Source organism: Osmia lignaria, chromosome 14 (genome assembly GCF_051020975.1).
Source record: "Osmia lignaria lignaria isolate PbOS001 chromosome 14, iyOsmLign1, whole genome shotgun sequence".
In the NCBI taxonomy this organism is placed as follows: domain Eukaryota; kingdom Metazoa; phylum Arthropoda; class Insecta; order Hymenoptera; family Megachilidae; genus Osmia; species Osmia lignaria.
Window position 1 is genome coordinate 5,412,459 of NC_135045.1, and position 25,808 is coordinate 5,438,266.

The 25,808-nt window shown below is 33.1% G+C and overlaps 2 protein-coding genes across 10 annotated transcripts in view; both read left to right on the plus strand.

Annotated features, from left to right (window-relative positions):
- Nucleotides 1-2,114: 2,114 nt before the first annotated feature.
- Nucleotides 2,115-8,493, plus strand: LOC117607298 (uncharacterized). Its single transcript, XM_034330842.2, has 3 exons — nucleotides 2,115-2,268; nucleotides 4,993-5,107; nucleotides 5,191-8,493. The coding sequence occupies exon 3, from the start codon at nucleotides 5,191-5,193 to the stop codon at nucleotides 7,159-7,161; it is 1,971 nt and encodes a 656-aa protein (XP_034186733.2). The 5' UTR covers nucleotides 2,115-2,268; nucleotides 4,993-5,107; the 3' UTR covers nucleotides 7,162-8,493.
- Nucleotides 8,494-9,573: 1,080 nt separating this feature from the next.
- CAP (Cbl-associated protein) overlaps nucleotides 9,574-25,808 on the plus strand; it is a 95,384-nt gene continuing 79,149 nt past the window's right edge. For 6 of the 9 annotated variants that reach the window (XM_034331160.2, XM_034331166.2, XM_034331170.2 and 3 more), the window contains exon 1: nucleotides 9,576-10,151. In XM_034331160.2, coding sequence (XP_034187051.2) covers nucleotides 10,056-10,151 — 96 coding nt within the window. In that variant the 5' untranslated portion in view covers nucleotides 9,576-10,055. Of the gene's footprint in view, nucleotides 10,152-24,176; nucleotides 24,569-25,808 lie in introns of those variants that run through there. The other 3 variants (XM_034331171.2, XM_034331169.2, XM_034331162.2) reach the window with 3 other exon arrangements.

The window sequence follows — 25,808 nt, forward strand, 5'->3', positions numbered from 1 at the left end:
TGTTTATATTTTATGATTTGTATGAAATAATTAATACTATTATTGCTGATTAATAAATAATGGAGTTGAATAAAACTTGGAAGTAATTTATTAATAGATATCATTCATGAATGCAAGTGTAACGTGATCATGTAACGGTAACTTTCTACTGTTATCATACTCCAATAAACCATAAACATGATTACGGTAACCTGATATAAATTAAAAATAGATCGGAAAAGTCACCCAAAGCCCAAAGTATATACATAGGTGTATGCGAAAAGTGACGTAGCATGCCGTTAGTTGGATGCAATAACTGAGGTGGCGCTTAAATCAGTTTCTGTTCGGCCTAATTTTCGACGAAACGTTGACTGTTTTATCGACGCAGAATTCGGAGTTCAGCCAAGTTCAGCCTCGACGCTCGCATCACCTTAAAAAGTAATTTGCTTTGGAAATCCCGATAAAATTAACTTCATCGATAAAGTCATTTCATAGAAGGCGGGGGAAAAACCTAACTATACACCTGTTGCTTGTGCAGGGAAAAACGAGTTACGAAACAGGAACGTCTGACGTAATATAAAGTTACACAGTTTTTAATAAACCAAATTGAGATTTTTCTAAAATTTCATTCGGTTAACGTAGGGTAATATCTCTAGTTAATATGTAATTTATTAACAATTTACAATCATCTTCTTGATCGTTTTGAATTGAACACTTATGTTACTACTTCTTTATACATGAGAATGAGAGTTAAATCTACTTTTCATTGCTATTACATCTTTGTAAACCAATCTGCTCATATCGCTTATCGCTACGTATAACGCTGACTGAATAGGTTCGACACGTGAGCTGACTCAATAGAAATGCCTGTATTTACCTAGTACTCATACAGATAATATGGACTACGAAAAGTATTAAAAATTGATTTCCTATTTCAAATTGCAAGAGTAATTATAATGATATTCAAAAATGTTCATTATATATTCAATGTTTTCATTATCTGCATAATTACATCATGGCACTCTTCAATTATCATATTGAGTCAGATGTATAATACAACAGATACTTTTTTTTTCTTTTTTGTAACCTAGGTCTGTGACGTTATGTTCATAACAAATTATACTTTTAACTGTAAAGTCTTTTTTGTTGATTACTTGTCAAAAGAATATAAATAAACAACATATGAGTGAAATAAAAGTAAAATATTTATTTAAATGCAAAATCAAAAAAATACAAACTAAAATTTATTGTATAATATTCAATAAATCTCATTAGTAAAAAGCAAATAAAATTGACATATGTATGTACAATGTATCCGAACAAATAGATACATACGTCTTTTTTTAGCATGCAGGACTGAACACTGGTTAGTGTTTCGAGAACTGAGTCGTTTTATCGCCTCTAATGTAAACAATTGTTGATTTAAATCAGCCGTTGTGACTCGAAGCGTTCGATAATGCTCCTGAAGACGGGGGTGAAAATGAGCCCGATATGAGTCTCCAAGGTTTAATTACAGCGCTAATAATGATTCTATCATTTATTGCATCCAGTTATGTGTCTCCAGTTATTTTTTTTAATGTCATTGAAAAATATCAGTATACCATTTAAAAAATTTAAATTATAAGAAACAAAAGGGGCTTGGTATATCCAAATATATATATAATTATGTTATGTGATCTGAAAAGCGTAATAAATTTTACATTTTTGGAATATTATTTTTAATTAACTTAATCGAAGGATTTTATGTTTTGAATGAGTCACCATACTTCCGTCCGTTCTTTGTGTATAAGTTCTATTCAGAAACTTAGAACTTAATCTTTCCTAGGAAAACACGTTGCATTCAAATAAAAACAGCTATCGACAAAAAATCTAATCAATTCATTAATGTTGCTTTTATATTATTAATGCATTATTCATTTGAAGTAAATTTAATAAAATGGATGATCTAACTCGATTAAAAATTTTCAGAACTGTTATCCTAAACTAAAGATTATCCAGAATCATATTGAAGAAAAAATAAAGCTGCCTTTGTAACTAGTGGAAATGACCAATGACTTGATATATACGAATAAATGGACTACCTGATTGGCTAGAAATGTCAAAGCAATGGTGCCACGTATCCAGCTTTGAAATGATTCAGCGCCCTCTTGTTAACGAAACGCAGTTAAGAGTTACGATGCATTCACTCGCATAATTTCGCAGAGCGCGTATCCGGAGTGACTATAGTGGACTGTGTGCCGGGATAGTACCTACAAATCAACTTGCATTCGGATTTTACAGAAAATAAAGGTGAGTTTTTGAAATCATAGTGTAACAGTTACACCATATTAAATTTGTATAATTCAATTTTTTAAATATCTTTATTCTTCTTCATTTATCCTTACCCATGATAGCAGTGTATGTATTGTTACATGCATCGTTTTCATTTTGCTGCATTTTGAAATTTTGATACAACAATCAAAAATATTCTGAGTTACGGTATTCGTTAACCAATTATGATACGTATAAAGTACAGGGAAGTCCCGTGGTATTGCTTCTACGTACGAATGCTTCAATAAGCACTACAAATGCACATATCTTTGCCAGTGTATGTATGTAATACAACGCAGATAGATTAAAACCTGATTCATATTAACCGGAGATATTACAGAATTAACAATTAATTTTTATATGATATACAACTCAGAAAGATACTCTACAGGTGTTTTGTTTTCTATATTGGTAAGTGTTTCGAGAAGTAAACGCAGCCGGTCAAGGTTAAAATTTGTATATATAAACAACTAATATAAAGACAAAAAAACGAATGGATAAATTCCAATTTTTAGTTTCTGTCATAACTGACATTGTACATATTGTACGTTACAAATTATATTTATACTTTGTATTCTTTGCATATATGATAAAGTTGGATGTAAATATGTATGATACTTTAGAAACTGATTGTATTATATCTTATTAATGATTTGGATGATGAAAATTAGCATAGCAGGTAATATCCAATAAAATAATTTCCGTTGTGAGAAGGGTATCAGCACGCGTAAAAGACGCCGGCTATGTTTACACGAGTCGCAATCGCTGTGAGATTGTAATTAAGAATTTATTCCTGTAGGAATAATTATTCTTATTCAATTTCAATGTTTTTTTAATATTAGAATTTCTTATTTAAAATTACAGAATATATTAAATCCATTCTTTGTTGGTTATTTCGATTGAAACCTTCACCATTGGCGTACAACAATGTATGTATTTAAAACAGCCCTGTTCAACGTCTTTTGAAGATAAGCGCCGTAGCGGTGATTGAGGAGAGCGGTAATATGAGTACAGGAAGCCGCCTTACCACTTTTGATTCCCTTTCTCTTTCTTTGGATATTTGTTAAATCGATTGCGTTTTTGTTTGGGTTAGTAGCGATATCGAATAGTTTCACAAGGGCGAATTCTCGTGGAAATCTCTCTATTACTATTTTCAAATTGCCGTTGCTTGCGTATACATATATGTAATTTGTAAATTACAATACACGTGAAAATGTATACGAATGAAATTTTTTGTAACAGAATCATTAACATGTTGAGTCCGGGATGAGTTTTCGAAATCTACCCTGAATCCTTGACAGTATAAAATTTGTATGTCTAAGGGGGTAGAACGATCTCAAAGAGAGCGTCCCTTCAGTCGCAACTGCACAGATTTGCTCGAAACCAGGGTTTCGGACAAAAAATTTTATTCTTTTTTTTTTCGATTACTTTTGCCTAATCACTCCTTGCCCGATGGCAAAATTTCATCCAACTCTTCACGCCACCTGACATAAGGTTCCTCTTTAACCCTTAATTATTGTGGACATTGAAACTTGTACAACTACTATGAAAGGTCTAACGGACTGGTAATATTCATTGAATCATTACATACATACAAGGGCCGGATAAAGGTCAACTGCATCTCTTCTTGCTTCATATATTAATAATAAAGAATTGCAGGGGCAATTGGACAAGAACAAATATGTCCAAGGGTATACATTTTCTAATAATTATTAATTAAATAACTATTCTTGAAATTTTACTTTCTTTTTATTTTGTCTCCCTTTATATAATAACCTTTCTAAATTTTTTCTTCGGCATTGTAAAAAGAAAGTTAACAATCAATTTTAAATAAAAATAAGTAAGATAAATGGATCGAAGTTATAACTAAGATAAAGGATGATTGCAAAAGAAGACATTAGGTACTAGAGTTCCATCAAAATTAACTTTTGTTAATTGAGTGATGGTCCGTTATGAGTAATAAGGCTAAAATCTTATAGTATTAAATAAATGAATATTAGGGAACGTAACCGACCCTGTATACCTGAACAACGTGATTTATGATATGAATCGACCTTCAAATGGACATAATTAAAGATACCATGTATAGTATAGAATAAAGGATGTTTTATATTCATCAGAATCCGTGATAAAAGTATGATAAAGCATGTATATGATAAAAATAATAATCGATGACAAATGGCATAGATAACACGCGTAGTACTTCCCTTCTATTATAAATAATTTTTTATAAGTATTTATCTTTTTATTGTCGATATAACAGACCTGTATATATAACGAACAGTATTGGTGAGAATCATTAAAAGCTTTTGAGGGGTCATTTCAAACACGGATTATGTAGGATTTTTTGTTGCGAATATAATTAACATTAGATTACCGGAGCGAGTCAATTTGACTCATTTACGATTTTATTGCTATATATGTAGGTATATAGAAAAACTTAAATAATTTTTTTTAAAACATATGTTGGTTTTTAATAGAATTATGAAATGTATACAAATACTAATTCCTTCCCCTCCCACTCCTTAGTTGCAAAAATCCATATGTACTATACCTATTTTGACGGATCTATTTGTCCGGCAATCTAGTGTTAACAAGATTAAAATCGTTCATTAGCTCATAATAAAAACTGTTCGATGAAACAGAGTATCGTCTAGGTCTGATATAAATGTTTATGTTCTAATAATTTTATTATAATTTCAGGGGTGTGCTGATTACATAGAACGCATGAGGTGTACATTCCAAGCACTCGAATTTTGTACGAAGATACGGTCAACGAAACACACGAATAAAGTAACTAGAAGCAGTATTTTCGGAGGTAAGAACATTTTCCTCATCCATAGTTCCTGATATACAAATTGAAGCTTTATTAATCATTTTTGTTGCTTTAATTGTTTACAGATGGCGTACGAAGTTGTTAGTATCGAACATCTAAAATTAAACAAATATATCGTTAATTCAATAAGGGACTCTGACACCGAATATCAAACTGAAAGTGACAGTGACACAGACACTAGCGACACCGATGTGGATGACACCGATATCCCTGATACCAGCTTGGATAAATTTCAAAATAAGAATAGCCCGAAGTATTACAAGTGCTTAACACCGCCGCAAAAAAAAGCGTTTCGACAAATATGTAATCTGTTCGCAAAGAAAAATAATCAAGTCGTTACGATCAATGCCCGAAGTGGAACCGGGAAAACGTTTCTTTTAACTTCTTTGGCTAAGCATTACGCGAACACTGTACAGTTTCTCACCTTCAGACGAGATCAAGCGAGCGAAATGAAGTTCAAATTGAATAATTACGCTACAACGTACACTTACATATCATTTTACGTAAACTGTTTACATTTGCATTATTATCGTGCTGTTCAGCTATTTAACGTGGCTGAAGTGGACGATACCGATTTGCTTTATAAATTAATACTAAATTCGAAAAAGTACCTGCACACCGGTACAAAAGTCATCATCGTAGATTCATGCACTTTGCCGTCGGCGACTATGCTCCTGATGTTGTACATAATATCGCTGAAGCATCAGATGCACTTAATCTTTGCCGGGAACAAACTTCAACTGAGCGCAATACACAAATCGTCGGTCCATAGCAGATGTAACTTTGAGATCATCAGACAGCTTACCAACATGACGATCAGAAAATTATCCGACAAACGATTGTTCGACAAAGTGCTGACAAATAAAATATCCGAATTTCGAAGGATGATTCAACATGGCAGACAGAAAAATGAGGTTCCATTTCTGTTCAATCTTCGTTACTATCTATATTGTTCTTTTCGAGTCAAGTATTTCACTGAAGAACGCTTCGACGTCATCTACATGGCACAATTTCATCAGAACATCACAGACAGAGTGAATCGTTTCATTCAACACTTGGAGGTATCGAGAGTAAGGTACTTTATTGCGCCGTACTGTACGAAACGAGAAGCTTTTTTTGAACCAATAAGTACTAAACAAAAAGGTAAATTCTATCCTGGACTGGTACTCGTAGAGGGATACAAGTATATACATATCAACCAGTATGGAGTTCACAGCGTTGTTCTGTTAGAAAAAATTCTATCAGCGGATAACGTTAATGTCTTCGGTTTGGATGTTTGTTTCTTGGAAACTAATCAAAGGGTTAGATTGCTTCGTATCGAGTTAAATTACTATCAAATTTTACCTGCTTTACGTAGCTGGTTGGTTGATGAGAGGAAACAGGAAGTGAAACTGTATCAATTCCCTCTGCGTCCGTATACGTTGACTTACCACGCGGCACTGGGAAAAACAATCGATAACGATAAGGTAGAACTTAGTGCCGATTGTTCTTTCGCAAACGCCATTTACGTTGGTCTTTGTTGTGTACGTAATTACGACGATATCAGTAAGATTCACGCTATTAATGATTTGCCGAGTTTTGTGCTTACCGATTACATGAGGAAAGAAAAAGGCGAGGAAAAGTACTATTATCGTTGCCCATCACAGATTAATAATTTTGAGGAGGAATTAAAACAGATTATGCAATATGTCTGTGAGAGAAGAACCAATGCTTTTATTGAAAGTATCAATTGGAGAACTGTGGAGAACATACAAGAATTTGAAAAGAAAAGTTTGAAGTATTACGCTCGTATTCCATGTTCTTTGTATGAAAAACCAAAAAAAAAATTGGAACAGAAAGGTGATACGCGTTTAATGAAGATCGTAGATTTTGTTAAAAATAATCCAAACGTGATACTGGATACTATAGCAAATGCACCTGTTGGAGATCTCACTAAGTATAATAATAAAAAGACTCAGAGTATGGAATTAAAAAAGTCGGGTGTGTATGTTTCTTTGAAAGAGAAGTATACAAATTGGAGTGCAAGAGAAGAGTAAATAATATCAATTTATAACTATGTTCCAAAGAGTTTTTTGAATTATATTTATTGTATAGAATGTTCCAAAGTTAAAAGATCAAACTTTGTCATTATAATTAATTTTACCTCAGTAACCACTTAAGCTAAAGTTCAAAAGGTTGTTTTTTATTGCAGTAAACTGATACAGCAGAGATTTCTTTCAATTTTGATTAATTTGAATCTGAGTTAGGATAGTCTATTTTGTTTCTGAACTTACATCAGAGACTTCTGAATTCTGATGAATATTATGTGTAGTGGCATTGTATAGTATATTTGAAGTATTGCTTAGTTAGTTATTGTTTCAATGTTTAAAAATAGTTTTACATATCAGAGAATATTCTTATTGCAATGATCATTTGGAGGCAATTTAGGAAATTTATCGGAAAGTTCCGATTCACTTGTGATTTATGTTAGTTTAATTATTTTACTTGTTGTCCTTTATAATTGTTTCCTCAACATACTGGTTTATTTTTGAAATAGTAAATAAGACATTACGTATATCGCCGAAGTTGCTGGAATTAAGCTTTATAAAGTAGAGCATTCAACATTGCATGAAATTCTGTGGAGTGAGAAGTTGCAATGTTAACTCAATTTATTTTCGATTATATTTAGATTATATTAATGTTATATTAATAATTAGTTTAATTTCAATACAACCTTTTGACAATATATTGAACTTTAAATTTAAACGTAATCATTTTTTCTTTAGTTTATAACTACAGAACATACTGGTAAAGTTTGACTTCAACTAATGACTTTGGAAGTTTGACTATCTAACGACTGATAACGTTAGAAAAGAAGTATCGAGGTTGTATCAAGATTACATTATTATAATACTGTTGAATTTATTTGTTTACTCGTTAGCATAGTCTTTTTACAAAAATTTATGTTGACTTGATTTAGGAATGCAAATATTTTTTTAAATAATAACAAATGATGCATTCCTGATTGTCAAATAATTTTTGCTTTAGATATTTTTATTTACTTTTGAAAGTAAAAAAATTATTAGATGACGTAAATATTCACATATGTAGAAACATGTGATTATGGTGGTTAATTTGTTTAAAATAACTTTTGTACGTGAAAAGCATGAATTATTAATAATATAATACTGTTAAGCTATAAAAGAAGTTTAGTACATTTGCGTTGGCACATGTTTAACGAAGAATTTTAGTTTATTTCTTTTTTTATTTGTTTAATTATATTGATTTTATATTACATACAAAAATTATTATGTATTCACAATATCTTAACGTGTCGTAGATCATTTTTGTTTTATACTTTGCTAAAAATACAAGTATTATTTGAAGTATTTTTTGTCTTTATTTCTTTATTTTATTCCATTATCAAACATCCTTGTGTCGAAGGTGGTAATTCTGCGTGAGAGAGCAAGTAGAAAATATAGAGTGAATAATTTTTATTTGTAATCTTTGGTACGTTGTATCTTTTGGAAATAAAAAACAATTTTTACAGGATTTAACGCGTATTATTATTAAAGCTTTAGCTAATAATACGTATTAAATTCTGTGAAGATTGGTCTTTATTTCCAAAAGATACAGCGCCTGAGGTATCGCTAAGTTTTTCCGTTCGCAGCAGTAGAAAACCCCTTAGCAAGTGGAGACGGTCTGATCACAACACAGAAGTCTACTTGGCAGAGTCCAGCTACACAGAACGTTCAGTGTCGAAAGATTCCGAAAGGGTCATCTAAACAAGTGATTTTTTGGAAAATGACGCATTTTTTGAAAAAGAAAAAAAATGAAAATACAATTGATTGGAAACAGCGATACAAATGACTTCGGACTATATTCAAGTAAGAATCTTTAGCAATTTAGATTTGCTTATTAATTTAAATAATTAAAAAAGAATATCCATTATTTATGATGTTATTTGTATTTTTATTATTTATAAGGTAATTATGTATTAGATATTTCAAAGTCGTTTTCATTATTTTAATGGAAATGCATATTTTTTTCGGTAAATTGATTGTTTGGAACATTCCGCGTAAAAAAGTATTTAGTTGAAATATCAAAACAACAGTTCATAGCCTAATTAAAATTTGTTCTATCTTCTACCATTTTAAAAGTACATATATCTTAGTCCAGTTGCGAGTGACATCCTGTAATTTTGAAAATGGAGTCTTTCTATGCATAAGTATCTAACATTTGTTGAATATGGTAAAAGAAAGAGAAAAGGAAAGTCGTTAGATAGTGTGATTCGAACATCAGCCACAAGTGGTTCGTTGGAAACGAACTCACGAGCAGACTCGTGAGTTAGGAAACGTTGGTTGTGGTCTTGGCAAAGTGGGGAGAGCGCGCGTGTTCGCCGGGTAGCGTGAGTTTGACAAGACAGGGCAACCGAGGGTGGCGCGCAGGGGATTATGGGGAGGGGGAATGTTCTGTCAGTGCTCCGCGAACCATCGACGAGTGCGCGTCGTGTTTGTGTTTGTCCCTCATTGCTCTTGCTTGTGTTGATTTTCCTCGTTCTCGATGAACGCTAACGTTGTTCGATGATCGTAAACATTACCGATCATCGATCCACGGTCATGATTCATCGCCGTTTGACCGATTGAACTTCGTCAAAACGTTTCGACGAAGTTCCGAACGATCACCGGTTAACACAACCGTCGTGTTGGTTATTGCGCAGCCAGCGTCCGTCGCGTACGCCGGTAAAGTGTTATTATTTTTCGAGAGAGATGCGATCGTTCGTACGTAGGTGTATCGAGATTACGCAGGAGCAGGGAATTTACGCCGCGAAGCGGCAACTACAATCTCGTTGAAACGGCGTGACGACGATTGTAGCAGCGTTATATACTCGTCTCGCGTATACCGTTGAAACGCGAGTGGGTGGTAGCGGAAAAGTGGCGAGGGAGGCGGCATGAGCGCGAGAGAAGTCACCCTACTTGGCGGCTCCCCTTGGGGATTCCGTATGCACGGTGGACACGACCTGCATCAACCGCTACGCATCTCTAGGGTAAGTCTCTAACCAATAATCTCTTCAGCACTAATAAACTTACGAGTTTCGATCGTACAAACTCTAAAATAATACAGGTTAATAGCTTTGGATAACCCTTCTCGGATTATAGGGGTTGCAACGGCTTTGTAAATCCTTAACACGTTGACTGTCAACTTATTTTTAAATTTTTATACGACATTAAAATGATATTTGAAATGAAGGATCGTATTCTCGGTATATTGTCGGACTACATATGGCTATTTTCACTGTGACCGTCAAAGTGTTTAATTGAGCATTTTTTAATTAGAAAATTTATGTTCTGCTATTTTATTGAAACTACAACTCTGTCATATGTTTTTACATGCTTATATTAACAATTTATCTACTGAAAGCCTATTAATTTTTGACAGTACACATATAATTCTGTTGAAATATTGAAAGTTAGATGTTCTTCAATTAGGAGGAAAATAGAAAGAAAGATTAAACCTTTTAATCTCTGATTATTGTTAATTATAAGGTGGTAGTGCGTATCCACTTTATTTATGGCCGGTGGATAATGTGTTAAATATAAGTAATAAGCACAATAAAATCGTTAGTAAGCTGTTAATTGTGGGTAATACAAAAAAATGATTCAAAGTTTAATGCATAAGTTAATACGGCGAATGCCGCGCCACGCCGCAGTGAAAACGGCCGTAAATAGTCAGACATAAAAATTAGACAGGTTAGAGTCGCATCATTCCTTAGATTACCCTATCACGGTCGGCAATAAGTTTGATATTAATTTCGAAATCTTTGTTGACTCGAAAAATATTGGCAGCATCGGTCGAATGCATTCAGTTATAAATACTGAAGTGTCGATGTTATCACCGTTGCCAATAGATTTTGAACTTGGCACGAATGAACGGGGAACACCGAGTTTAAGGCCAAATAATTTTATAGAATGTTCTATAGCGAGAATTATCGAAAGCGGTTTGGCGCTTGGTTAAATTTAATGCCACCCAATACCTTCGTTTCACAAACCTAATTCACATCGCTTACCTAATCTATAATATTAATTTTTCAGATATTCTTTCGATAATGTGCCACATTAAACCGCGTTAATATTCTGCCATCACGATATTTGAATAATTATTATTCAATAGTCCTATCTCCAGTTATATTACACAAGTAGATATTAAGTTGTCTCAAAAGTTCTTTTCGTTTCCTTATTAGATATTAAGTCAACAAAATTTTACAAACTGTAAATCATTAATTTTTAACTGCTACAGTGGGGTCTTGGGGTACCAACCAATAATATCAACAGATGACAATAAGTATCTTAATAGCCAAATTATATACATATGTATATAACATTTAAAATTTTTCAAATATTTTACCAAAATCATTTAACAAAACTGTATAATATATTTGTTAGATTTCAGTTAAAAATTTATTTGCAATTTTGAAATTAGTTAAAGTATAACGATTCACTGAAAGAACTGAAAGCAATTAAGGAACGAATTCGTTTTTCCATATAGATTTTTAATAGTTTTGTTTGATTCAATTCTTTCGTAAACGCTGCATTTTATACATTTTTCTGCAAAACCATCACGTTTCATAGGTCACTCGTAATTGGATTAACCGGTGTTTCGTATTAAAACGAAACTGCTACGTGCAGTAGTTTTCACACGCGTATATTTATTGTCACGGTGAATTTGCATGCTATTTTTCTAGCTATGAGCAAATCTTTATTTTATTGCTAATTACAGTGTTCTAGAAACACGGTTAAAGTCAAGAGTGACTGTGAACAAATATTTCTTATTCGAACAATTTCTTTCGCAAAAATCAGTAGTGAGCGTAATATGAAAATTAATTGAAATCGGTTGTGTACATTAGTAGCCAATAAATTTATCCACCCTGTATGGCCGGTAATGTATTCTGTTCACCACAAAAGTGAAGAACCGTTATATTTAATTTGACTTTAATCAACTGCTCACAATTTTTTAAATTTATACTTGCTTGGTAATTATTCATGAAGAGTAATATCGTTTAAATGTTTTAATGTTTCTCTATTCAAGCTCCTTCAGTTCTTTGTTCACGTGTTTACGTACATCACTCGATCATCGCGCATTCTACACACTCAAGCCGCAATTGTGACTGTAATGAATGCTAGTTTCAGGTAGCTATTTGAATGTCAGTAGCTATAAAGGTCGTGGTAAAATCATTGCATAACTTTGTTATATCGCTTTAAGCATACACGTGCTCGTAATGTTGTGTTTATATTAATACGCAATGTATGCAAATTTCTCGGACGCACCGTTCTCTTACTTATTTACATTTACATCGTGTTTACGAATGGGAAATAAACAGGCGAAGGAAATGTACATTTACTAATGATAATAGTTTGCTGTTTTACGAATAAGATTCTTGTCTAATTATGGATTGAAACTTTCATAGTGATGTGAATTGGCAGGGCAAAAGAGAAAATGATTAATTGATTCCTTTAGTAGGAATTTATAATTGATTACTTTCAATGCAATGTTAATTCAGTTTAGTTGAATGTATTTTAAACAAATTGATCCGTTTTTGTTATTGTTGTGATTACGAGTTATCGTAGAAATTGTTCGCATTTTTAAATTTTTAACAATTCCGTAATCGTCTGTTTCGAACCATGACTCTCGATTTCCTTCGACCTTGTGAAACTCGTTTCATTTTTAACGATTTCTGTTCGTCATTTCAGAGGTATTCTCCTGTACATAAATAATTAAATATTTCGTAACCTTTTACATTTGATCAGAACTGGGCAAAATTTAGAGAAAATATATTTTAAATACTCATACTTCCTATGTAATATATTATTCTATTTTATTTCATTCCATGTTATTGCCACACGTAATTTATATATTTTATATCTCTTGTACTTCATTTGTCGTAATTGACATGGGTCAAAAGTGATTCGGTATCAGCTGAGCGATGGTTAAAATGAGCTTCAACATTTGTTTTTTTCAAGGAACGTTGCTAATTATCGTGAAAATTGCTCACAGTTTTTTTTGACAATGTACGTTTTGTTTTTCGTCGTTTCTCTATTCGTTCTTTGTTTCAATGTCGCTCACTTTAGACTTTAGAGAAACGAACGGCAAAGGAAACAATGAACGCCTTTCATTCGCGCGATTTATCACAAAGTTGAATATTCTTTCGATGGTCGGTGTAAAGTTTCGTTGACTTTTATAACGCGTTATGTAAAAGAGAATGTTTAATCGATAATGTTCTTTGTAATACACGTGAGAGTAATCGATATACAATTTTTATTGTTTTCACGCGGTTAGAAATATTATGGAATTACATTGAGTTATTTATCTGGATGTAGAAACTGTAGATATACGAGACGTGCACGAAGAAACTGATAAATATTTATCTCGTGTAAATATTTCACATATGCATAGTTATTGCTGATATATAGATATTAATAAAAAGAAATTTAAATTTCTTTTTCTGTAAAATTTTGAATTTTAAGTTGCTTAATACACTTTTAGTATGTAATTAGAGTTAATTTTAATAAATCAGTTAATATCGTTAATGAGGAACAAACTAATTTCAGATGAGAATAATTAAACTTCTAAACTTTTCATTTATTTTATCAACAATTTTTGGATAGTATAGCACTGTGCATGGTAGGCTTTCCCAAGAAAAATGGCGATCCCACCTTATAAGTTTTTCCTTCCCCAGGCTCCCGCCTCTCTCCATTGGCGACCCCGGAAAGAATGACAATGTAGGGGAGAGGGTTCCATATACATATATAAGTCTCCCATTATTTTTGCATATAAACATTTACGCGGGAAAATTTAAATTAATATTTACTTTGTTATTCGTACCTTTCAATTGTACTATATTTTGTAATATTTAATAATTAAAAATTATATCATTTCCTTTTCTAAATTTTTTTAATGTTAATGTCGTCAGAATTAAGATTTTAAGAATTTTCGCCTCCCCTAACTCGCCATTTCTCTACAAAAGCCTTCTTTGCTCGATACTGTATAATGTTCTCTTTTTTTAAGTTTAACATTCTTCACCTTTATAAACTCGATATTATCTTAAAAGCTTCATTCAACTTCAAAATAATGGATAGCTACAAATGTGATATCTTAAAACAATATTTGTAATTTTCATTTTTATTTTAATAATAGAACATTGGTCTTGAAAAAGGTGATGAAGGTAAGAACACGTTAATGATCGCTTTCTTAGAAAATTTATACGTGGTTTTGTGCGATCAGATATTAGTTTCATCAGAATCTAGACTAATTAGCAAAAAAAAACAAAAAACACGTTGTCGTAACAACAGACTTTTATAACTGTCTGTTATCCTGATATTATTGATTCATCTTGTGCCTACTGCGCGCGCGTATTGTAACAATATATCTGTATATGTATATATACGTATAGGTGTACAGTTTCTTCATAGAAATATTACTTTTTATGAAATTATTTTATATGGAAAAACATTAAACGAATACTAATAATAAAAGAAAAAATTTATTATATTATGAATCTGTATCTTTAATTCTTGGATGGAGAATTGTTGATATATGCGATAATTATGATTTAATTTCACACTTTTTTAGTTTCTTTATTTTTATGCTTAATCAGTCCAAAATAATTACTAAAATAACAAGAAATATTCGTGAAAGTTATATAACAATAATTATCACTATAATAACAGCAGTTAAATTTGATAAATGATTATACAACAATAGCAATTATTATTATTCAACAAAAATACTTAAGTGTTATCATAGAAATAATTATTTTGAGGAGGCTGGTAATTCTGATGCTAATATCCTAATATGTATCTCACAGAAATTATTCGAAAACTTGAATTTCTTTGTTGCAACTAGCAAATTCCCCGATAAAATTCGACTATCCAATACTTTTGCTCTGTTTCGGTATTGAAAAATCGTTTCAAGTTTCGACGATGCTGACGGTGATTCCAGTATATTCATTAACACTTCTCACCGGAAGTTAAACAACAGTCCAAGCCGTTAACTGAAAACGATCAACACTGGTGTCGGATTTCAAGGTTACGTGTGACTTGTGGAACAGACGCGTGCACTTAATGACGTAATGTGGTGTGCATAAATGCTTGCGACGTAAGATCGGATCGAGGTCCGCGTGTAAGTAATTAGCGCGATGTACCGGGTTATGCAACGACTGCGAAAGGTGAATCGCGCTGTAGCCTGACAGCGAGTCGTATTTAACGTGTCACGGTTCCCGCTGCCGGCAATGTCAAGGGAGCACGTATGAAATTTACTCTGCCACGTTGGAATATTACGACCTTCCGAGATGTTTTGTGGTTAGGCACGAGTTGTGCGCACCCTTTCAAGGAAAATTGCTAGAAAATAGGGATAGAAAGTAATAGGAACAAGAAAAAATAAATGAGAGAAGAAAAATGGAAGAAATTGGGGAGGGAAAATAAGAATGACGGATAAAAGGAAATAAGGCACAAAAATAAAGAACAGAAAAAGAAAAAAGGTCTCCGAGTGTAGCTGGAGATATTGTAAATTCTCGAGTACAAAATATTCCGGCTTCAATTTAACTACAACACAATGGGAAAAGGTTTAGGGAGGTTTAGGGATTGGGACTAAACGTAGTAATTTAGAAAATTGAATTTCTTCGACAGCAGAAAATTGAAAAATTAAAATGTATAGTGTAACTATATTTAAATCCTAATGTAATAAAATAGGAATGCAGGTATTAATTTCTATTTTTGTCTCCATCATGTTCTTACAGACATGACGTGTTCTATAAAATATGCAAACGTTGTTTTTCTTATCGAGCATACATTTTATTTATAAATGAGCAAAAATAAAGCTATTAAATTATTTCATGAAATACTGGTTTAATTAAGAAGGGCCACATTAATAGCGTTAATGAGTGCCTTAATTGTTCCAAGCAAACCGTTCTTCTATAGAATTGATCAATTGCCTCGTGTATTAGAAGACCAACAATGTGACCATTGTTATTTATGAGGCTATTATATCTGTGTTGTTGAATAGTGTGTTGTGCTTGTTAAATCGTGAGTTCAATTGATACTTTTTTAGAGTTCTCTAGCACTCATGAAACGTGGGTGATCGAATACACGTAACTAGTATGATTAAACTATGCTCTACTTTATTTGTGAACCTTCAACACGTAATCATTAAATTTCTTCTACCATTATTGCTATTGATTAAGTTAATAACATCTTGAAATTCTGTTTTAATTTTCATAATATTACTTTTAAACTTAAATGTTTTATATTCTTTAAAAACTAATTAATAAACTTTCGATGATTATTGTTTTATCTATAACTAATAATTTTAAAAAAATTTGAAGTAAGGGCTATTTTTTATAATATTTAGTTACTATTAAATAATAACGTTTGGATGCAATAGCAGTACATAATTATTGTGTATAGTGTAAATACACAGTATTGATTGGGATGATTGAAAAAATGCTGTCACATCAATGTGTTCACTAGCGTAGTTACGATGATAAATGCTACTTTAGGTTTATAGGCGCAAATGGATTAAAGATCACGTCCTGTTCCTCTATTGAGCGACATTCCTGTGTTTGACACGTCTGTTCCATTAGCAGATGAACTGACCGTTTCCTCGAATAAGAAGGACCGAGGTCTCTCCCTAATAAACTAGTCGAGCAGTAACTGGTATATACAACACGTAACACGTATCATGTTAAACTACCTGTTAAAGCACGATATCTTACATGACTTTTATTACTCTTAAAAATTTTCCAAACTATCAAGATAGTTAAAATAGATATCAATGAAAGTAGTAGTTAATTATTTTGAAAAATATAAGTGTGTACGGGTTACTGTTACGTTCGGCGATGATCGCACAGTAATTCAACTGAAATAGATACAGGAATTTAACTCGGCCAGACTACCTTTAGATCGTTAGAGTTTTCTAGGAATACCTATTTATTATTATACGCACGCACATTATTTATATGGTGGCAAAGTATGTTCTACTTGCGAGGAATGCTATCAGAATATATTCACTCAATTGGATTTTTTCTGCATCGTGCAAATGAAATTTATTTATCTGTAGAAAAAATGTTAATCGTACACACGTTAACCCACTTTTAACATAAAAATTTCATTCAATATTTTTTCATACTGTAAATTGAAAACTTCGAAGGGGCCCGAGGCTGTAGCCCCTCGTAGATTTCCTCTTACTCCAGCGCTGTGCCATTATAAATTCACCCTGTTCCCGGTTTTACTCATTTCGAAACACCCTGTATAGATAACGAGTACTGGTTATGTTGAGCTAGTCATCGTTGACTCGCATTGCTTATTCAACGACAGCTCGCATGACCCCAATCAGAAACATAGATTGTCGTCCTTATTATGCAGCCCGCGTTGGTTGACACTGTTACAGTTATGAACCATAGTCTACATGACTATAATCAGTTTGTTGACCCTAAGGAAGTAGGCACCGATTTTCATGAGTGCTTTTTAACACTATATCTACTAAGGGGAATCAAAATCACTCGTTTAACATTTCTTTATAATTAGCATAGAATGGAGGTATTCAATTTTAAATAGTCTAATTAAATATTAATTTGTTACTTAATCAATGAAATGATAAAGGTTAACAACTGATAGGGTCGAAAAGCCTATTAACACGTTGATGATGGTGGTCATCAGTGATCGAAAATTCTATACTGGCCCCCAGGGCAATACATACAAAACTCGCATGGCAGTCAACGTGTTAATAGACTTTCGGTAGGTAAAGTGTTAATTAAACGTTGCGACAGTAGAGATTCGGTGCCGTCCATGGGTTAATATCCAACTACAATAGAACAGAGATTATTTTTGAAAGTGTTCAAGTAACTCATCAAATTATATTATCAATTAATTTGCGATTGTTATATAACAACGAAAGAGTTAGTTCGACAGGAAGTAACGAAAGCAATTCCAGCACGTTTTCACATGCATGGAGTGAACCCAGAAGAGCTGCTTCGAATTCCGCGATTGTTAAAAATAGACGTCTGTAAGGTACTAACGCTTTATGGGTCGAGTATTTGCATATACCGATGTGTTACTGGGAAAGTGTAAAATCCAAGCATTGTATACATCGTCTGAACAATAAAAAGCATAAAGTAAACTTTATTCCACAGATTTGTCGGGTTAATTTCGGTAATGTATACATTATCTAGGCATTTTATAATTTTCCTGTACATCTATACGAACATTTCAAAGGAATTTCAAACTCGTAAGGGGGATCGAGTATGCCCATGTCGAATTTATCAGACTATGTCTAGCAACGAATCTGAAATAGAATAGAAATTTCGTTGATGCCTTATGCAAAATTTATGTAGCTTAATCCCTAGACGGTGGCTAGATCATTTGAAATTCAGTTTAGAGCAGTAAAAAATAGATCTAAGGCAAAGAATGTATGTAGTATCTTGTAATACTTTGAAAGAAAAAAGGAGCACTTTAAATATAGAAGTATGTTTCTTATTTTTTTTTGTGAACACTAAATCATAGGGATTTTTATTTTTTTTTAAATTTTTATATATATATATATTTTTTTTACTGATTTATCAGTCATACCAATGAAACTTTCAAAAAACGTATTTGTTAAACATTATGTTAGTATAGATTAGAAATAATTTGCTCACTAATTTTTTATGATAGAATGCGTTTCATTAATTATATACGTGTAATTCTAAATTCAGATTATTGTCTTTAAGGTAATACTTGTTCCCTTGTTGCGCGGAATTAATCTTTTTGCAGTGATTCAAGTTAGGAAACCTTTGCAATGGAAGTTGCTGCGGTGTCAGCTAAATTCAGTTAACTAGTTAAAGCGGGGTCGTTATAAATCCGATCATGCCGTGGAAGAAGAGATTCAGAATTGTTTTAAATTGTTTCAGATTTTAGGTGTTTCAAATGAACATCTCGTCAAAATCGAAGAAACGATATCGGGACTTTAAAATTTAATTCTCGTAGTTTCCTTCTGATGATCCGTTTTATACATTTTTATCAGTTTGTAGTACGTATTCAATTTTGATTGGTTCGATTAAATATTAATCATAATTAAGGATTTTTTTAGAAACATTTATCTTACAAATAATTACATATGTAATTTCAATTTTACCTTTCGCCCCCCTAAGCTCAGAAATATCTAATGTCTGGCCCTTTACAAAATGTTTACAAATCCCTTCTTTGGACTATTTAATTTTGATTCCGAATTTCTCCTTTAGTTTCGATAAAATACGCTCAATTTCGCAAACGTTCAGACACTTTTCCCCGCGATTGCCGCATGCATTGGCGTAGTCCGGATTTAGAGCTGCTTCAGTCACGCCTACCCTTATGCAGCCCGGCATGCAGGCCTGCAGTTGTGCTGCGCGAGTCTGCAGGCGCCGCGATCGATTACTTTTACCTCTGGACACGACTAAAGAACGTTCCACAGTGTTTCCCAAGGTCTCCCAGAGAATATTGATAGGGAAACTCCTCTCTGTCTGCCTTTTGTCTCCTCTAAACTTCCAGCCATCAAAGATATATTGAACTCTATAACGCCTACATGAAACAGATTTCTATCCGATCTATTTGATGAGCCTTTTATAAACTATGATGTTACTATACTGCAGAACAAAATTGTAACAAATTATTGCATAAAAAATTCATTATTTATTTTTATCAATTATAAATGACCAAACGTATAAAATTATTTATAATAATATTTCTGAAGCAATGATGAGCATACAAAGATCCTTTGAAATAACTGGCCATTATTCAAGTCTGCGTCTCTTCTTTTTTTTTTTCGTTCTTCGCCTCTAGGGCATTTCCCACGTATTTGACTTATATACATATGCTTTCACTGGCTTTACCTTTTAGAGGTATAAAATGAACGAGCCCTTCAAAAATGGCATTTCAAACGATCTCATGGTAAAATATAAATTCTGACGAGAAACACCACTTGAAGCATTGTCTAATGGTAAAATCGGAAAAATGTACGAAAATATTATTACCTTCGCTTCGTTATATTCACAAAAAATTCGAGAAAAATATAAAAATGTGCAAAATTTTGACGAAGTATTAAAATGAATAGAATTTTTTGAATTCCTACGTTTTTTAATAAAATCACTAACACTCCTACAGACTGTCTGAAACAGAGTGTAAAGTACTGATATTTTCTCATTCTTTTCAGATTTTCTTCTCCATTTTCTTTTATCGTACAGAAAAATATGTAAAATATGTAGGAATTATGAATTCCGTCACGACCACGATTGTGGTTAGCATTATGAAGCAGAATGATTTACGTGGTACAGAGGGTGGTCTCCTTAAAGAGATATACTCTTGTATCTCAACCATTATGGTAGTCGCGAGAGAAGTATTAAACAAGAGTCGCATTATATTGCTTGTTACGTGTAACGCAAGAAATGTATGTATGTTTCATACGATTCTTTGTGCAAATAATTCGTATAAGTAGTGTAAAATGATAAGTTGACGAGTCCTTGTGTCTTTTTACACACATACATGTTTAAATGTATGATCTCTGTTGAATGCATTTAATAACATTTTTTATTATGCTCAAGCACACGTAGAAACATATCAAAGAAATTTTTATGAAAATTTTCTTTCATTTTTTTATTCGTAATTTCATCTTGAAATAGGTTAAATTTTTTTGATTGCTTTATTATAAAATTAAAAGCAGGTAAGCAGGAATTATAAAATTTACTATGTAACTGAAAAAGTAATATTAATTCAAATTTTTCCGGGTAAACGTTTAGACGTAAGTGATGGTCCGTCACAAACTTATGGGGATTTTTCTCCTACATCGTCATTCTTCTCGGGAACGCCGAAGGGGAAGGGTGGGAAATAGGGATATCACCATTTTTCCTAAGGAAGCTTGATTTGATCCTGAGTGTACTTAATAAAATGGTATTTAACTAATTTAAATGCAAACTTTTTTTACTAAAAAGGTAGTAATAAATAACTACTTAAAATAATCGTCAGAACCATTGAATAAAATAAAAATTTTTTCAAATTTGGCAATACAAAAACTTTAAGAAGAGCGAATATTTTTTGTAAAATCGCATTTACGTGGTCTGTTTTAATACGAAGTTTTCAAACTAGAACTGTTCACGAGGAAAGTTTCCCTTCCGCGAAAACTTTTCAAGGATCGTACAGTTAAGGTAGTCCGCGCATACAAAACACATGTACCTTTTAATATCGCGGCCTTCTTTGACCGTAACCATGGATTTTCTCTTCTTCACTCGAACGAATTCCGTAACTTCACTTCCGGTAAAAACAAGCACATCGAGCGATGCAAACTGTTAGAGCTACCGTGCATAATTTCCAGCGTAAACGTTTACAAGGAACAGTTGATTCGACGCATTCAATGCATTTGAAGTACTTGCAAAATATATTTAATTTTTATATCGATAAAAATTGTAAAACGTAGGTATGATTCAGATAATTAGTTGAATATATGATTATTGGATTTTAACGTAACTTTTTTCTCATATTTTCCTTTTTAAGTTAAAAATACCCACAGATTGAAGGAATGGCCTAATGTATTTGCAAGTGAAGGTACATTTCCTCCTACCATTGGTGAGAGTACAAACTACATGCAGCATTATTACAGCGTGTGGTTTAACAGCCGTAGATGTGGCTTGATATTTAGCACGATTAAGCCTCCTACAAAATAGATTAGATGTGACGCGCGCAGAGTCGAGCAATTAACTTTCTTTAAGCGTGTCTGCCTTTTTCGATGTTGTACGACGTGTTTTTAAATCAAACAGCGCCGGTTTGAAGATAGAAAGTGCGATTTTTAAAAAATTTTTACCTTCTCACTGTCTGCTGTGATATATACCATTAGTAAACACCAATTAACGATGTAAATTCTCTTACAAGGAATGTTTCTTACAATTATTTCATCTGATCCATATTTTTGTGAATCTTTTTCCGTGAAAAAGTTTCCCCAATGGAATGTAAAACTCATTGTCAGATAAAAAGTGTTTAATCTTTAATCACTATTCATTAGAATGCTCCACTATCCAAATATACCTAATTATACATTTTTCAAATTTTCTATATATTTTTCTCAAAATTATTCCACTAAAATTACATAAATCTATTTCATTGGAATTAGAGTTTCATAACATAGATCATAGCTTTCAAGGATGTACCATTCGTGAGCTACTGTATTGAGGATGAAAGTTATACAGATGACACCTCGGGTTAAAAAAGGCCTTAGTTCGCAGACGTTCAGCTAGCTACATGTATATAGGGTATTACTATGGAAAAAAGGTATTGAATCTGATTGGAGAGATGCTTGAAAAGCTGCTAGAGTACCATGACCTCGAGGAGACAAGAGATGGAGTGCAGTCTTGCCTCTTTATTGTCAATGAACAAGAGCAGCGTCGCGCGTGCACGCGTTTCCAAGAACAATCGGCCAGCGCGGCCGGTAGGGCGCCGTATGCTTTCAATTTCAACGAGCGGAGGGCAAACGCTCGTTAATAGCATTTTGATGACCCGGTCTCGGTAGTGGCACTCTGGTGTTGCCTGTTGGCGCGCGTTGCGTGCATTCCGAGTGCAAGGAGGGGCCTGTTTAGTTCATTGGTCATTCGGTAAGTCGGTGAGTCATGTGCGAGTCGGCATGCGGCTTCCCCTCGGTTCGGTTCGACCCTTTCGAAACGAAACGCTCGCTTACGCCCGCATAACGCGAACCATAGGAAACACACGATTATGCCTTATCCTCTCGATGCTTAGAGCGGACCTCTTTGATCAGGAACGTAGCAGATATTCCTCAGACCCTGCGTTAAACCCTTTTAGTTGGCAGGTGTTTCTCATTTTTCATGCTGCAGCTCTTTTTAATAATCATTAACTGTAAAATTATAAAGATATAATTAGAATTTCTGCGAGTATTCCACAATTCAACGGTATTACAATAGAATTTGTGGTATTTGAATTTCAAGTTGCATCCTAAGGGAAGATCCTCCAATTTGCATAATTTAAACAATTTTATAATCTAGACTGATAATGAAATGTTTTTTTAAAATATTTCTAAGGAATAGAAAAAAGTTGTTATTTAATTGCATATACATATCAAGTAACAGGAGTGATCCAACACAGACGATAGTCTTGTTAAGGCAATCCTCCCCTATAAGGCAAGGGGTTAAAGAGAAAACCGTCGAACAGCTGTTGAGAGTATTTTTATATAACTCATCAGCTCTAGAAATCAGGATTTTTTTGGAAACTAGAATAATAAAACTTTGTGTATACTAATGACTGGCTCATGCGGTTTCTGTTTTTATTGAATTTGAAAATATTAGTATAATTATGCACAGCTGCATACCTCGCATTATTCATTCTATTTATTCATTTCGTGGAAGTGGATCATCAGAATAAGGCAAATTGAACACATTTTTAAAAAATAAGTACCTTAACGGTTTCCAAACTTTTTCAGAAAATATTCTGAGTATAACTTGGAACCTGCGTTGTTGAAGGGTCAAGTATACGTGTTTGTGAGAGTTAGTGTACGGGCCTGAGGGTCCCGTATGCCTCGACTGCGCGAAACGAGCGGTTGTCGAGGTTCCCCGAGTTGGGCCAGCGATCGCTGCCTTCTCTCCAGAGTACAAACCGAGGAGTATCCTTCGCGCCGCGAGTAGCGATAGTTACGCCTTGGAACGCGCACGTGTTTCCGCGCTTGAAACTCACGACCACTCGAAAATAATAAACATAATTTTGTCACATAATAAAATTTCACTGATTGCGCAATCGCGTCGATCACGGAGTGAATCTTTTTCCCGGAAAATAGGAAATATGAGTAGATAGTGAAACTACCTACGTGCTGTGATATAGATAATAATATTCTATAAAGCGAACTTCCAAGCATGATTTCCTAAGTTGCATTTCAAAGTGTTAAATTGTAAACAGAGAAGTAAACAATATATTTACTGATAGTGAAATTTTCCATTATGTATCTTATAAATAAATTTTTGAAAGTATTCCATTTTTGCAAAAGAATTTTTTGAAAATAATAAACACATTAAAAGTGAATCTGTAACAAATTTTTGCGTTCAGTGCAGTGGTATCAACGATAATATATTGAACTTCGTTATCAAGCTCGTTTTCTTTCTCCTTTTCGAAAAAAGAATTTATCGAGTATGATTTGTTATCGCGGGCATCGATATCATTGCGAAGGTCATGGAGGACAATAGACAAAGAGATGCTTTCTGACAGCAACAGTGAAAAGTGACAGATGTCGTTCAGACAGAATCGTATACTTTCATTGATCGTTAAGTGCAAGATGCAGTGTTGAGTGCATCAGTTCAAAAGTTGAATTACAGGATTTATGGACAGCTTTCTAGAGATAAACGGAAATTCTTTCGCGATGGTTCACATGAGCTACGCGCAGTGGGCTTGTCTGCCTAGCACTTATCGGAACAAGGTTCGTACATTTGTTAAAAAGACTGTTTTTCTAGGATACTTTGTCGTTATCGTTGGTGAAGGTTAATGGACTAGTTGATCGCTTTCGAATATTTTATACAAGGTGTTCCACTTATTTCTGCCGTCTATGTATTTTCTCTCATTTTTGCAATAATATTAAATATAGTATTGCAATGTTTTTAAAATTTATTTTCATTTTCGTTTTTTTAACCCTTGAATATTAGACTTACCAGACTTGCAATATTAACCTAACGTTAAATGTATGATTTTTTAACAAAAGAGTTTCAGTTATTAAAAGAATAAATTTTAAAGGAACAGTGTACAATTTAGAAAATGATGATAATATGAAACACAAAATAAAATTAAAATTGTAGCTCTCTCCATGGTTCGTTGTCCGAGGGTTAAGACATTAAGTCCATCATACTGTAGGTCATTGAACTCGCTACTTTTGCGGTGTAAAAAAATCATACCTGTCGATTTTGAAAAAAAAAATTACGTCATTATTGACTGCTGATGTTTATGCAAATATACATTTTCACAGTGTATCTTCTTCTAAGAAAGTGCCTAAAGGTATTCTTTTGTTATGCAAACTTCACACATTTTGTACCTTCTCGACGCTTTATTTTACTTTATCATATATAGCATATGTATATTTCACACATTTTCGTGGTTCATAAAGCCATAAATGTGCAAATAAAGTAGCAAAATCTAAAAATAGTATAATCACGTCTTCTTCTATTTTCCTCATAAACTCTCTATTTACGAGATGAACGTTAAGAACTAATAAGCATAAACACCCTATGTGCGTGTCTGTCTGCGTATGTGGTCTTTTATGACTAAACGTCGATGACTATCTTTCATGAGTAGAAATAAGAAGAAAATGTTTTACATAAGTATGTACTAAATATAGATCGTTCAAAGGCTAATTAACCCATGGAAGAGGATGCATTCCTCTACCAGTGGATCAAAATAATATTGGCACATCAAGTATTATTATGGTTACTGTAATTTACATTATAATATACATTCCATGGAATTTTATACAAGCGATACGTGAATCTAACTGAGCTAACAAATAGGTTGTGCATTAATTATGATATTTATTTCGATTATTAAATTTCAGTTTTTAAAAGCTTTCGACTTTCAATAAATATCACAGCGATTTGAAACTCTATAACAATCGACAATTCGCGATGGAGAGTCTCGAATCTCCATTACTAGTTTGCGCTGGTGTTAATTGT